We start from the raw sequence: 15,317 nt of genomic DNA, 5'->3' as shown, positions 1-15,317 counted from the left end.
AGGTTAGATCCAAGATCCCCATCTGCCATCTGTGCCAGGGACTGCTCATGGTCCTGGGAAACCCGCTCCGGCTGACCCTGCTCAAGCAGGTGGTTAGCCTAGAAGATCTCGTCTCTTCCCACCTCTGCTGCTGTGCAAATCTGCAGTGCTCTGCTGCGGGGCAGCTGGCAGCTGGGTAATCTCACTGCAGTCAGCATTAAATTAGCTTTTTTTATTCATCTCCTTGTTGTTTGCTCTTATCATGGGCCAGAGCTGCAGGGGTCTGGACCTGAAGTAACTGATGCAGTGAAAGGAGTCAAGCTTAAATCCCTCCCTGGGCAAGATCCTGCAGGACCGTGTGGGAGCATTTGCAGCACCAGCAGGTTGGAGAGGTTGGCGTGGGCTTCGGGGCTGCCAGCGCTCCCCTGGGTGTTTCTGTGCTCCTCGGAAAAACGCTGTGTGACTTTTTCTAATAGGTTTATAACCTGTGGTTTTGGCATTTGCCTATTTTACTTGGATGGCATGAGCCTGCTCTGCTTGGCACGACGCCTTTGTTAAACAGCTGAGGCAAAGATTGGTGCTAATTTGATGGGGTTTGGGATCGGGTCCAAGAGGAAAAATGTTGTGCATGGCTTGGTGTTGCTGGAAGAGCTGGGAGCTCCTCGTTTCTTGATGCTGGGCACCTCTGGAGTCTCTTCAAAAACAAATGCTTGCCATGGGTGAAGTCTGTCATCTCTCACCGGTGTAACTCAGTCCATGAGAGAAAAACTGACTCCAGGATTTTTTACCAATAACTTTTTTTTCAGTGACAAAACTATGCCAGAGGCAAGGGACATGTTAGCCTCCATGGCTGCATTGCTGTGTTTTTCTTTGTGAATGTGATGAGCAAAAAGTGAAGAGATTAGATTGCTTTGCTCCTTTTTCTTTCTTTCTCATGCTTGAGGTCTTTCCTCCACGTTGCAGGGCTTAGAAACCTCCTTGCGGAGGCAAGAAGCCAACTCAAAGGGATGCTCTTGGGGACGTACAGGACACATCCTGATTCATTAATGCTGAAAATGTTATTGATCCTGGCTGACATCACCCCTGGCTTCCTTTTGAATGAAAGCCTTCTGGTCTTTGGGGATCACACCAGCAGCAGGAAGCCTCCTCCAGTGCTCTGGCTGGTGTAGGGGTTCAGGACAGAGCTGGATTTTCCCCTCCTGTCTTAAACATTACACACTGATAGCCTCTATCCCAGCACTTTGAAAATATAAATGATCACCAAATTGCTTCAGCAAATGCCTAGAATTTGTCTAGTAACTGCAGATCAGTTTTGTCATGGTCTTTTTAATCTTGCATTAATTCCTATTCATTCTCAAAGATGCACAGCAGGAGACTGAAAAAGCTGGGCACAAACAGCAGATGTGCATCATCCTTGTATCTATAGTTATTTCTTTTACTGTGGGTATATTATAGCTTGTATACACGTTGGACCTGTTTCTTTTAATCACATTAACTTCGTGGTCTCAGCTGCTTCATGTGGAAGTGAGTCTCAACAGGTAATGGTCCATTACAATGAGTATCTTAAACATTATATGGCTTATTATATGGCATCTTATATGGCTTGCCACCTGCTTTTTCCTGCCTTTTAGCAGACAGGGATCTCCTCCTCTTCCTGCCATCAGTTATTTTCAGTGCATCTTAGCCATCAGCCCCTTGGAGACGTGACTTCATCAGGCTGAAGGACCCAGGGCTCTCGGTGGGATTCCAGGGGGGGGCATCTCCCCATCACGTAGCCTGCTCTGCTGGGGTGGAGAACCCTGGCTGTCGGTGCTCCCCGCTTCTGGTAGCACCGGCTCCAGCTTGACCTTGATGCAAGCTCCACTCCAGAGTTGCAGCACTTCCCAGAGATGCTCTCTGCATCGCCTTCGCCCAGCTGTGTCAGGGAGACAGTGGGAGGGGAAGGAGGCTCCAAGCCACCACCCCGTGTCATTGGAAGACAGAGCCAGCATTGCCTGTCATGGGGTGATCATCCTGCAAGTTGTTTCTGGTGAGCGTATGATTTCTGTGCTTGTGAAATCCCCCAGAGACTAACAACTTGTCTCAAGCAAATGGGGGATGTTTCAGGAACGATCCCTCCCTCCCATGAGGTTACCCATGTTGCAGATGGGGTGGGTTTTTTCTGCACTTTGATTAAAAGGATTTTTTTTTTCCTTTCCAAGTCAAAAACTGACTGGGAATAGCCTCTGTACCCCTGGTGGTTACATGGGCCTGGAGTCCGCTATCTGGATGTGCTCAGGCATCTCTTGGGATTGCTCCCAACCCCTGCGGTTCTTGGCAATTTGAGTGAGGATGAGTTCAGAGACCTGTTTGAAAGGGGAGAGCCACAGGGACACTTTGCTCCTGACTTGTTGGTTGAGGAGGACACCCAGTTATGACATGTTTGAACATGAAGAGGGTCACCACCTGAAAACGGATACAGGAGGTCTCCGGATCACCTAGACCGCTGAGGAATGGCTGTGGCTTCCGAAAGCAGCCTCAGCCCTGCCCATCTGCTGGATGCTCACTCCACCACTGGCCATCCCCAATAGGGTGGCTGTCTCTTGAAGCAGAGAAGCCCTCTGCAAGAACAAGATGGGGCCACAGGTGTTGAAGTGATGATGAAAGTAAGGGGAGCTCATGTTACACATTCTGGATTATTTTGGTGGGAGAGCACCATGCGTTTTGCCTCACACGCTGGCCTCAGCATCTCCTTGGCCTCTGGCCATGTGTGGTGAGGACTGGGCTGGATGTCAACACCAGCTGCTCTACACCGCCAATACTTAGAAGCACCAGTTACAATCCATGTCCTGCAGTTAGGACCTTGCAACCCGTGTGCAGTGATGCTTGGTGGCAAAGCAGTTGGCAGACACCTTCTTTTTGGGTTTCCTACCCTCTCTCTGTGCTCCAGGCCTTCTCCCCAAGCCAGGTCATCGCAGTGTGTCCCATGGGAGATAGATTCTGCAGGATTTTCTAGCTCAGCTGTTCAGAAATGGACCACTCTGTGTTTGAGAGTAGGGCAAGTGAGCATCTCTGGTGGGAGATTAAAAGCCCCCTTGCTAAGATCAGTGGGAGAGTTGGAAGAAATAATTTTGCTGGAAAGCACAAAATGAGCAAATAGGTGTTTCATGTTGGATTCTGTAAGCCCACAGCAGCTCTCCCCAGCTCGTTGCAGCTCTCCCTTCAGATGCTGCTGGTGGACACTGGGAGAGAGCTGGAGACCATGTGCTCTCAGGACGTGCATCCTCTCAAAACGCTCTCTGCCCTTTTGGAGCTTTGTTTTGGAAGAACTTGGTTTCTTTTTGAATTTCACTGCCAGCTTGCCTCATTTCAATGCTTTAGAGAGGAGTCAGCCCTTCAAAAGAATTCATATTTAAAAAAAGAATTGATGTTTCATTTTGAAACTATCCCACTCCATCATGTGCAAATTGAAGCCATACTCATGGTCCAGATGGGCTTTGGATGTTTTTCCTTGGGGATCGCTTGGCAATCGTGCGAGGAAGCTTTTTGCTTGGTGACTGCCCCAAACTTGCCTTTTGAAACTCCCGGGGACATGCCTTTCCTTGTCTGATGAGCAAACTGAGCACTGTGTTGAACCTCCTCTTTCCCAACTTTTCCCAGAGGTCTCGCGTCCCCTGGCCTGGCTGATCCACCTCTTGTTGATTTGGGAAGTGTCTGTGCAGAGGGTCGTCCCCTGCAGAAATGGAAACGTGAGCTTACGCAGGGGGCAATGCAGATCTGTGGCGTGGGCTAAAGTGACCCACAGGGGAGCTGTCAGGGAGGGGAAGGCACGTCCCGTGGGAGATGCCCACAAGCTGGGCTTTCCACCAGCAAGTGAGGGCACAGGATGGAAAGGGCAGAAGATGCAACTGCTGCCTAAGCATCTCCAAGGAGCACTCAAGGTTAGGGGGAGGCTGAAGTAGCCCAGTGATAGAGATCAAGACTAATTCTGCTTAATGAGCTCAGAGCATCCTCTCCACTTTTATTTAAACCTGTGTGACTGCAACAGTGCTCCTCTGTGTCACCTTATGCAAGACCTTCAGCTAATTATCTTTAACCATGTGCCTGGTTGCTGAAAACCTGCACAGGCAGGTGCTTGTTGTCACTCAGGCTCCACATGTAAATAGATCTGAGATGTTTTGACCTCAAATTGCTTTTTAATACAAAAATGCAGATCTGTCAGGGAAAATGCTTTTACATATTGATGGTTTGATGAGAAGCAAAATGTCTCATATCAGCAGTTTCAGATGAAACTTTTTTTAGGTTTGGAATTATTTTAACTTTGAACTTGGTGCTACTGGAAAAAAAAAACAAACCAATAACAAGCCTTTAAAACCTTTCAATGGTGAGATGAGAGCTTCTAACATGGAGAAAATTAAATGTGTGGTCAGTCTTGGGATGGTTTGGGGTTTTTCCTCACTTCCTACCGCTCCCCCAAATTCAGAAGACCTTTTCCCTTTGGATCCAGCCAAGGTCATGCAGCACCATCAGAAACCCAGGGCTCAGACGGGGCAGGCAGTGATGCTGTGCCGGGATGCGGCTGTGCACAGGGCCTGTGAGTTCTGTCTGACCTTGGGGCGCTGCAGGAGCTCACGGCAGCAGCAGAGATGGGGTGGCTCCTACACGGGAGCTCCTTTGAGATTTTCCTGAGGGTTTTTGGTTGAGTTGGCGCAAAAACGTACCTTGAAAATTGTCCTTTTATTGGAAGCTGAGTTTGGACTGAGGTTTTTCAAGGATAATTCCCCAGCAGATGAAGTACCATGCTGGGGATGTCCCCGGGAGCCACCATCCTCATTCCTGTTCCCTGAACAACGGGTTTTCTGTGTGTCCCGTGATGCTCGAGATCCTACAACCAGGGCAAGAGGTTTCACATCGGCTGCACCCACGGGTGTTGCCTTGAAGGCACCTAGTGAGGAAGCGTGAGGCAGCACATGAATCATCCTGGGGAGGTCATGGCAGCAAGTCCTGGGAGCAGAGCGGCTCAGGTGTCTCACCGGGAGCACCGTGGCGACCAACCCTCTGATCTGCTTCTGAGCAGCCACAGACGGAAGGGAGAAAAAATATGGGTGCTTTGATGGCATCTCAGATGGTTTGGGAAGGTTTGCCATGTCTTTCGTTAGCCCTGAAGGGTAGGAAAGTAGACATTGTGGCACTGGGGCGGCTTGAAGCCAACTCCAGTTCTACCAGGCTCTAACCTGTTGACTTCTTGCTGTGTTGGGTGGTGTTTCCTAGCCTGGGCAGCCCAAAAATGCTCACCTCCCCTCTATCCTTTGTGTCTCTGCCTCAGACGTTGGCAGAAGGGAGGTTTCCCAGAAATGGGACCAAGCAGGGGAAATAATCTCTTGGAGGAGGCATTGGGCAAGTTGGGGATAACTCTGTAAAGGGTCTCTGCTCCAGCTACCATTGGTCTCATCTTCCTCTGAGGCAGGTCCCCGTGCATTGGGTAGCATGGTGCAGCCATGCATGAGCAGCATGGGGTGGGGAGGAGGAGGAGGCTCCTGGCTTGCCCCTTCCACACTGATTTCTTGCCCTCTTGCCTCGCAGCCACAGCTACAGACATTGGTGACTGCATGCTGGATCAGCCCAGAGCCCCAGGCGGGAAAGAGGAATGGACCCGCAGGTCGACGGAGGGCTGTTTCCTGAGGGGGAACTGCTGCTCCAGGTATCGTGCTGTAGCTCGGTCATTTGGGGTCTTCCCTGGGCACAACGGCTGGTTCCTGTCTGTTGAACCGTACAGCAGCTACGGAGCATGCGGTCCCACCTGTGGAGCAGGAGGAGACCCTGCCTTGCCAGGAGCTGTTTCGCTGTGATTGCCACAGGCACTGAGCACCTTGGGACAGGGACCAGTGACACTGCCTGGCTGGGACAAGTCCCTGTCCCCACCGTTCCCTCCCACCCTGCACTGAAGTTTGCTGCCACGTTGGTTATGCTGCAGCGGCTCTGTAGGGACTGTACCATAAACTGCATCTTGAACAGAGCAGGGCTCGGGGTGGTGGGTTGCATCCTCCTTGCAAAGGCATCGGGTGATGTCTGTGCCTCTAGCTTGCAGGTGTTAGCTGTCACTGGGCCCAAACCTGGCATTTTTCCTTGGGACCCGCTACAGCTCATGCACCCAATGCGCACAAGCTCATCCATCCCAACCAAGAGGTGCAGGGGTATCGTACAGCAGTGTAGGGATTGATCCCGGATTAGTCTCCAAGGTGTGGGTTCCTTGTGCTCTAGTAAATGCCAAGAGGAGAATGGTGATAGCTGGAGGATAAAACATCTGCCAGGAACTGTTTGCCCTACCTGGGGTGTTGCATGAGCTCCCTAAGACGAGTTCACAGCCTGCCTGGGATGGAAAAAGCCCAGATTCAGTTTCTAGGTTGTGGGGGAGGGAAGAAAGGGAAGATGGATCTTAGAAGACGGTGGTGGACAAAATCAGTGGGCGGTAGGAGCTTTGCTTTGCAGAAAGGCCAGTGTGTGTCTAATGAAATAGCTCTCAATGAACTTCAGAGATCAAGGAGCTGGTGAATCAGCTGGCCAGAATGCTGTTTGTTTGGGCTCCAATTTATAAATGTAAGCTGGAAGGAAATGGGGTAGAAAGGTCACATGAAAAGGCTGGTTGCTGAATAAACATCTGGGCATGTCAACTTAAAATGTGCTGCTCCTTGGGGCTTCAGGGCAAGTCTGTGCAAGACCTTTAATCTTTCTGCGGTTGTGTTCCTGACATCGCATGTGTCTGTGCTTTCTGGGCATTCAGTACTCTTCTCCCTTCTTCCACCTCTCCAAACACTAGCAGATGGATGCTTGGCTATCCTTAAAATCTGACTTTGGTGCCTTCAACCCTGCTCCTCCACAGCCTTACACAAATGCCCACCGTTATGGACAGGCAGGCGGGCGTGAGCAGAGCCCCAGCAGAAGCCCCTGTGGGAGCCCAGTGTGACTTTTGGCGATGAAGCTTGGACCGCGTAAAGTTTCCCGTGTGAGCTTTGCTCCCACGAGCGGTCTCAGCTGTCTGCAAGTGTGATAGTCACAGAGGAGCAGCTGGAATAACACGATAGCCAGGAGGGAGACCACGGTTGCCCCAGTCCCACAATGGAGTTGCTCCCGAGCACTCTCCGGGGGTTTGAGCTGGGCCATATGATGACAATTTGTTGAGCCACCAGAGCATTGGCAGCCTCGGGTGGTTGAAGGCATCTGGAGAGCTTATGAGGTGTTAATGTGACAGAAATCCCCCAGCTGAGCTGCCTGATGTGTTTTGGGTTTGGTTTTTTTTTCCCCAAAAAGCATTTTAATCAGATACTGTAATTTGCAGAAAACTGACTCAGGGCCTCTTGGGGGGCTGCAGTGCACAAAGGAAGGGGCTCGGTCCTCCTGCAAGCTGGATCTGTATGGTATCAAGCAACATGCTCCATCCAACAGCCTCTCAAATAATCCAAGTGGCTAAAAAAAGCCATCCTGGGCGAGCCTGAGTGTCACTGTAAATGGGCAAATGCATAAGCTGTGTCAGCCGATTGCTCCTGCCTCCTCTTTGCTTGGGGGGAGAGGGTGAGCGGAGCCGAAGGAGCAGCATGGGCAGCCGGACCCTTCTCTCCAGCCTGGTCTCAAGCAAACAGCACGTCCCCTTGGCAATTCAGCATGGCCGAGTTGGGCAGCGAGGGCAGAGTCCATATTTGTGGCAGGTCCTGGCCTGATGCTTATGAGACCTGCTGAGACTTCTGCCCACATCTTGATTAAACCCAGACTTCCACTTAGGGTTTTCTTTTCCTTATTTCTCTCTTTTTATTCACTAATAAATCTATTACAGACAAGAGCAGGGGGCAAGAATTGCTATCTAGCGCAGTACCTTCCTTTTGGAGGAAATCAACCTGAAATGATCACCAGATATCTCTGGATCTCCATCTTGCCTCTTTTTCTGGGTATTCACTTGATGTGTGAGCTCCCCTCCCTCTACCCTAGCCATGATCTCCCATATTTTTGGAATAGTTTCTCTAATTTGGCATGGGTTTGGTCTCTTTCAAGCAAGGAGCTACCAGCTGGGTATGTATTTAACTGTAGGCCACGCGTATGTAATTGGAGAGTGCAAGGCAAGAAGTGAAGTTGGCAGATGGTATGAGCACAAAGATGTTTTTTATAGAGATTAGGTTTTTTGTGTTTAAAGCCCTATATTCTATCATCTAGAACATAGGCAAGAGGAGAGTAACTTTCCCAGTACGGTGTCTCATAGCGGCAGTTCAATGCCAGGACGTGTTTGAGGGCCTTCTTGAGATGTTTGTCAGGAACAAGATCAAAATCAGATGGGAAGGGATTGTGGTCCTGTGTAATGGGAGACAGATGAGAACAGGATGCTGTCACCTCCTCAGAGATATGTCAAACAGTCTGCATGCTTATAAGGACCAGGGGGTGCCACTTCAGGCGTCACAGACGCGATGCCAGGGCCTTCACAAATCCGGGATCTGAGTTTCCAGATTTTTCCCCCTCTTTTGCTTTCAAGGTGGATGTTGGTTTTAGCAGCATTACCATTTTTGAACTATAGCGGTGACTGGATTTGTTTTTACTTCATGTACTTTGTGAGGAGTTGTTCATGTACCCTTGGAGCCGAGAGCAGAAGTCCGAGGGACAGCGATGTCCTCAGGTGTAAAGGATTAAAAAGCAGGTTTTGGGGGGTGATTGGAGAAAGTGTGCAGAGAATACATACAGAAATGCAGAAATAAGGTTGTATAACTGCCTAACTGTAAAATTCAAGGTGAGGAGCAAGGCCCAAAGTGTCTTTGGAGGTCATCCTTAAAATGAACGAGTGGATAAATAGGTCAGGTCCGTGACTGACTGCAGTCACTTTACTGTCTCTGAAGGCTTCGTTATGCTTGAACTGATGCTAGGCTCCTCCTGGAGTTGCCAGGCTCCTGCATGGCTCAGGGCAGTCCTTCCTCCCAACTGTTGAAGTTGTAGACAGGTTTGTTAGAGAAAATCAGAGCCACGGAAGAGTATAGCTATACCCAGCTGGTACAGCTGGAGAGGAGGTAACTAACTCTAGATCCTCCGTGAAACCTCTCCTTAGCTGGTCCCTCCTGATGCAGGAGCTGCCCTGCGGTGAGAGGGCTTCAATGATGGGTCTAGAAAAAGTGGTCAGTCCACCTTTGATCATTGCTCATGCTAAGCCTGAAAAAAAAATTCCAACTAACCAAGATTAAAAGTCTTGCATGGTCACAAGGTGCTTTCCTTTTTTGGGGGGTCACTTGTTGATGAAGAAGGTCCCTTCCTGTCCCCGAATGCTGAAGAAATACCTGGAGAAGTTCAGCTGAATTGAAGCTAGGGAGAGTAACTCTGGGCTCAACTTACGCTTTCAGGCACTTAATGGATTTATCATCGCTGTGACTGGAGATGGCTACATCTTGTACATCTCCCCTACTGTGTAGGACTACCTGGGCAGAGGGTGGGTACTGTTTTTTCCTGGCTGTAAACAGATGGATGCAGTCCAGGTCTGGGAAGGAGATGCTGATAGCCATGCCAGGGATTTCTTTTCTCCCCTCCCAGCTCCCTTGGGTCGTTTTTGACATACGTTTTCAAATGAGTCATGTTCTTTGGGGGCTGTGAAAGCCAACAAGCATGCTTGTGACTTTAGTAGGAACAGATGTAAGCTGAGCAACGGCAGGCTCTGTATCCTCTTGTCTTTGTGTGTAAGAGGGGTGTGACATTTTTCTTGTATCATGCTGCTGGGCACATATGCTCTCATTTACAGAGGGCTGAGGGTATCACAATGGTGAGCAATGTCGGGGTCCTGAAGTACTGTGGATTATGCGGGATGCTAAGGAAAAGCAGGGCTCTCCCCACATACACCCTGTTACCTCCTGTTCCCCTGATGTCCAGCTCCTTTGGCCAAACGACTGAGTCAACAGGAGGACTGTGAGGCTGCCAGACCCTTTTCATTGCATGGGTTCCTGGTGCACCTGCAGAGACTGGTGTGTTTTCTTCTTTGTCCTCTCTTTGCACCCTTTCCCAGCTGACTGTAGATCCTCATGGGCTGATACCCCAAGTCAAAACAGCTGTCAGAGGCAGGGAGTGGTCTTCTCAAAGTACCTGTAAGTCTGGTTAAGCAGGAGGCTCTGCTCTGGCATGTTTCTGAGGGCAGGGACATGGCAGTTGGTGGCCTGAGCTGCCCATGGGCTTGGCAGGGTAACGCTGACCACCACAGCTTGCAGGACCAGGATGGGAAAGGCTGGTCCAAGACATGCCCTAGAAGGAGGGGGCTGTGTTGGGAGGCAGGTGGTGTGAGGACTTGCTGGTGTTTCTGCGGCGTGGCCAACCTTATAGCCCATCTTTCCTGATGGCCCACAGAAGGAAGATGGTTTGCACTGGGATGCCAGTTCCCACAGCTCTGGAGTTAAAAAAACCCTTACAAAAGCCTTTTTTAAAACAGCAAAACCCCCCACATAAGTCTGAAAAGAAAAAAAAAAATTAGCTTGGTTTGGTCAAAATGTTTTGATCAACCTGAAATCACTTTTGACATTGATGTGTGAAAGAAACAAAGCTGCTAATTTGCAGAGGGCTAGGGATGGCAACGCAAGAGAAATCTTGCATGCTGTTGCAGCCTGGCAATTCGTGCCCTGCGAACAAATTCCCCTCTGACAACCCACAGCTTTTCTGGCTCTTTGAATTTGGTCCCGAGAAGATACTAGAAGTTAAGACATGCCAGGCGAATGCTACTGCTGCAGCGTTCACCCCGCAGATGGGGACCAAATCTTCCCAAAGAGCAGAGGCTCCCATGGCACGGGAGGGAGCTGGAGTTTCAGCATTTCCCATGAATTGCGGTTAAGGATCAGGAGCCAGAGCCAGTGAGAAACATCGTTGGAAGGGATGGGTGACACCAGGAGAACCTCAGCCTTGCTGGTGTGGGGGAACAGGGTGGAAAGCTCTGCTTAGCTATCGCCAGAGGACTCTGGGGAAGTAGGTGGTGTTATCAGTCCTAAGCAGCCAGGGTTACTCGGACATGGCCATTTCTGTTGCTTCTAGAAACCTCAGAGCGATTGCCATGATTTCCCCAGGCAGACCCACTCTCTGCTCCCTTTTCCTCCTTCCTGAGCCACCCTCCCTAAAAGCAGCTGGTTCCCAGTCCTTGCTCTCCACACTGCAGACAAAGCTGGTTTTGTGTTCCTGTTTCTTTACACTCAATCACTGCACTTTTAGTACCCATGAAGGAAAGCCTCCTGCCATGTCTTCCTCCAGACACCTCTGCCAGGCTGGTTTTTTGCTCTTCTCCCCTTGTGTCGTTCCAGTCGGATCTCATCTACCAGAGCTGATCCACGCAGATGACAGAGCCGCCTTCCGCTGCCAGCTGCACGGGGCCCCGGTGTCCGGCAGCACCCAGCACACTGCCGATGGTGAGTGCTGGGGCAGTCCCCAGCGGCGATCCCCAGGGACCTGCCAGCCACCTCTGCATGGCCTCCCCGTGCTGGAAAAACCCTCCTGGTAACATTTATAGCCACCAAGCACGGCCCTGTGCTGAGGAGCATCCCATAGCCTCCCGCTGGGACTTGCAGACATCCCAGAGGTTGGCACGCCCGCCTGTCACTAAAAGCAGCCAACAGCAATGACGTGCTGTCTTTCGCTGTGCTGGAGGGACGGGGACACTTCTTCCCAAGCCTTTTTGCTTTTCAGTGTTTGAAATCCTGTTTAATTCAGTAGGAGCAGCTTGTTTTCTTGCTCCTGTCTGGGAGGCAAGCTGAGCTTGTGGGGACCAGAAACTATCATGAACTGGTAATTTCCCATGGCAAGGTCTTACCCATCTTGTGAAGATCATGGGTTCACTTGAGCAGTAAAGTCTCCAGCTGGAGCAGGTCTGCAAGGCCATGAGTTCAAGGTGTGCAGCTTGGAAAACTTCATTTTTCCTTTGGTTTCCCAGCCCTTCCTGGTGACCAGCCGCTGCCGGCTGGATGCAACACCGCGTCTAGCCCCCAGCACCTCCGCCCCGGGAAGCACTCCTTCGTGGAGAGGAGCTTCACCTGCCGCCTCCGCTGCTTGCTGGATAACTCCTCAGAATTTCTGGTAATGCAGCCCTGCACCAGGACACCCCTCTGCCCTCAGCATGTTCCCTAAGGGCCACTCGTGTCCCATAGGGGTGGGAGCACAGCCAGTTCCCATCACCCTGTTTGCTTTACACCCACATTTTCCAATCCTCTCTCGGGCCTTGAATTTCCACGGGTGCTTGAAATTCCTTTTTGGGCAGCAGAAGGAGGCTTCGGACAGGTCCCCACTTGCTTTCTTCGCCATTGCAACTCCTCTCCAGCCGCTCTCCATCCTGGAGCTTCGGACCAAGACGCTGATCTTCCAGACAAAGCACAAGCTGGACTTCACTCCCGTGGCCTGTGACTCCCAGTAGGGCATCTCCTGCCTTCCCCATGGCAAAATCCATGGCTGCATGCAGTGGACAGAAAGCCAGTTTTGAGGTGCTCAGCAGCTCTCCCTGCGAAGGTGGGTGCAGGAGCACCGCCCTCCTCCGAGCGGGGTCCTGGCTTCCCATCAGCACCCTTCGCGGGCAGGCAGCCGCTCTGGGCCTGCAAGGTCCGGCTCAAGGTGAAATGTGAGGGCTGCAGGACCTCAGGGGTGCACCGGCTCACACGGATGGAGCGAGGGGTGGTGTCGGGGGGATGCAGGCACAGCATCGGTTGTGGGCAGCCTGTTTTGAAGCCTCACTGTGAGCTAGGAGCCACATTTTGAAAAGCCACCAGCAATTATGAGCTTTTCTGGCTGAGCACACCTGCAAGTGGTGCCCCACGCTTTCTGGTCGCTCAGGATTTTGTCTTCCAGTGTCTGAAACAAGGTGCCCTAACAGAGCTTTCAGGCAGCCTAGGACAAAGTGGTTTGCATTTTTTCCATGAGAATTCTTTCAGGGAGATGCAGCCCTGCCAGCAGGGAGGTTTGTCAGACTCTCGGGGTCAAGGAAGGGACCCCCTGCTTGCCAGTCCACGCGTTCCTAGCAACCTCTTGCAGACAGACCTGCTGGCCTTACAGGCACCACAGCACTGAATTGCAGTTTCTCGATGCAGCGTGGTCTCCTCATTACCTGTGTGTGTGAACCACCCTTCTCATGTTGCTGTTCAGTCCCCCTGCATCATCTCAGCCTGCCTGAGCCCCTCTGCTCTACTCCTTGCTCCCTCCCTCCTATGCTTTCCATCCCTTCTCCTCTCCTTGTGACCGAGCCTCAGGTGACCAGTTCCTTTAGAAAAGGGGATGTTACCAAGCACTTTGAGAAGCTCAGCTGCATCTGAAGGGCCTCTGTGGGAGGTGGAGTTGGTGAGAGCAGAGGCAGCTGAAGGTTTGGGGCTCCTCAGCGGTCTTCCTGGGGAGTTTGGGAGAAGCGGATACCAGGCTGTGACCTTCTCCTGACAGCAGGGTGGGCATATTCCAGCCAAGTTCCTCCTGGGTTTGTCCCTGGTTTGTCCTTGCCTTCCTCTCCTGTACTCAGCAGTGCCATCAGATGGAGGAATGATGGGGTTTACTCCTGCAGTTGCTCAGGACGGTGTGGTTTTGCCGAAGCAGTGAGAAAGAAAGGCAGGAGGGCATGCAGTGACTGCTGTCTGCCTCTCCACTTCGGACCAACTTTGTGCCCTTCAAACTCTTGGCCTGGAGACCAGCATAACCGCTTTGTTGAATTCCCTTTCTTTCGTATTTTTTAACCTAAGATGTGAATTATTTTTTTTTCCCACCACAGGGCAAATTCTCCCAGATCCATCAGGGAAAATCCACAGAAAAAGCAATGATGTGGGGGGAGGGTTTGATTCAAGATCAGATGTGGCAAGCCAGCTTGGTCAGAGAGGTCAGAATGCTTGGGGACCTCCACATCTTCCTCCCTTGCACCCATCACCACATCACGTCTGCCTCTGACACCGGTATTAAGCATGTACTGTTTGCCAAGCAAGTAAAATAAGGTAATTAGTGCAGGGCTAGCCCAGCAGTAAGCCTGCACGTGTCCTGGTGTGGGGTGGCCTCATCTCCCTGGGTCTCTTCCTTCGTGCCCTGCTTTGCCTTGCTGTGCTGGGGCTCCCAGGCCTGCTTACAGGGCAAGATGGGGCTCAGGAAGGATCAAGCTCCTGGCTGCAGAGCAGAGCAATGCTGGAAACATGCCGGACCCCTCCGAAGTGGCCTGGAGGAGCACCTAGGACGGGACAAGGAGCTGAATGGCCATGATATGGAGCCTTAGAAAGCAGTGGACCCAGAAAGCAGCAGGATGGACTCCGCTCACCAGCCTTTATTGTCCTTTATGGCACCTGTAAGATGATGTGAAACAGTGCACGGCCCCAGCGGGGGGTTGCTGAGGGCTCCCGGTCCTGCAAGAGGTGTGCCTTGGGGAGGGGGCACCCCCCTGCCAGACTCTGCTGGTTGGGGCCTAGACAGACCCCTGGTGCTCTGTTACTTGTGTATTACCTCTTCATATGTTGTGTATGTGCGTATAACATCTATTTTCACAGCAGTGTCTCATTTTATGCTTTGTGATTTCTTTGTATTGCTGTTGGCAGACAGATGATGCTGAGGAGAAAAAGATGTCCTGAAACTCACTCCCTGCATTTGGTTACGTATTAAAAGGCGATTTGCTTTGTATAGCGGTGATGGTTTGTTTTGACCTGAAACAGTGTCTCTCCATTTCCCTCTTGACTGAGCAAGTATTTGAAAAAGCTTCCTTTCGGCTTAGCCCCGAGTCTGCTTTCTCTGGGCTTTGGCTGAAGGAGGAGGAGGACAGTCCTGGCTCACCCCCTCCTCCTGTACCCGGCGAGATGTGGGGCTGGGATTGCACACAGGGAAGGACTGTGCTTTGCCCTGTTCAGGGTAATTTTGGGGAGGAATGCAGCCCTGTGGATACTCTCCGAGGTTACAGGCAATGAAAACACAGGTTGCTGCCCTGTGTGATTGTGCTCCGACCTTGCTCGGTGCCTGGTCCTGTTGCTGCATGTGACTCGGTGGAGCATTTTGGAAGGACAGAGCTGGGGGGACCATGGCTGGGGCATGCTCCCAGTGAGTGTGCAGCCGTGTGTGCCCAGCCCAGGGTGGGTGTGTGACACACTTGTTCTCACTGTCCCCAGCAACTACGGGCATGCACAGCAGCAGGGGTGTGACAGTGTCCCCCCGTTGCACCCCCTGATGGCCCTGTGCAGTGGTGGGGATCGCAGACACAGTGACACTCTTGACGCTGACATGCACGCACCGCTTCCTGGGTGTCACTGCCATGCACGCTTGTGCACAGACACACAGACTCACTTTCACGCACACGGACACACACCCTGACGCAGACACACACCCTTGCAGTGGCATGCACGCTGGCATGCACACAGTCACGCTGACAGTCA

At 51.6% G+C, this 15,317-nt stretch overlaps 1 protein-coding gene across 1 annotated transcript; it reads left to right on the top strand.

The window, feature by feature from the left end:
* Positions 1-11,252: 11,252 nt before the first annotated feature.
* Positions 11,253-12,355, top strand: LOC104081286 (aryl hydrocarbon receptor-like; the record flags this gene model as incomplete). Its single annotated transcript, XM_009583966.1, has 3 exons — positions 11,253-11,363; positions 11,879-12,020; positions 12,160-12,355. Coding segments are annotated over 3 exons (449 nt in total), but the record flags the coding sequence as incomplete, so codon positions are not given.
* Between the last annotated feature and the right edge of the window lie 2,962 nt (positions 12,356-15,317).

The sequence above is a fragment of the Fulmarus glacialis genome, unplaced genomic scaffold (genome assembly GCF_000690835.1).
Source record: "Fulmarus glacialis isolate BGI_N327 unplaced genomic scaffold, ASM69083v1 scaffold45718, whole genome shotgun sequence".
Classification (NCBI taxonomy): domain Eukaryota; kingdom Metazoa; phylum Chordata; class Aves; order Procellariiformes; family Procellariidae; genus Fulmarus; species Fulmarus glacialis.
The sequence above is the reverse complement of the archived record's forward strand: the minus strand, read 5'-3'. Positions and strand labels throughout refer to the sequence as shown.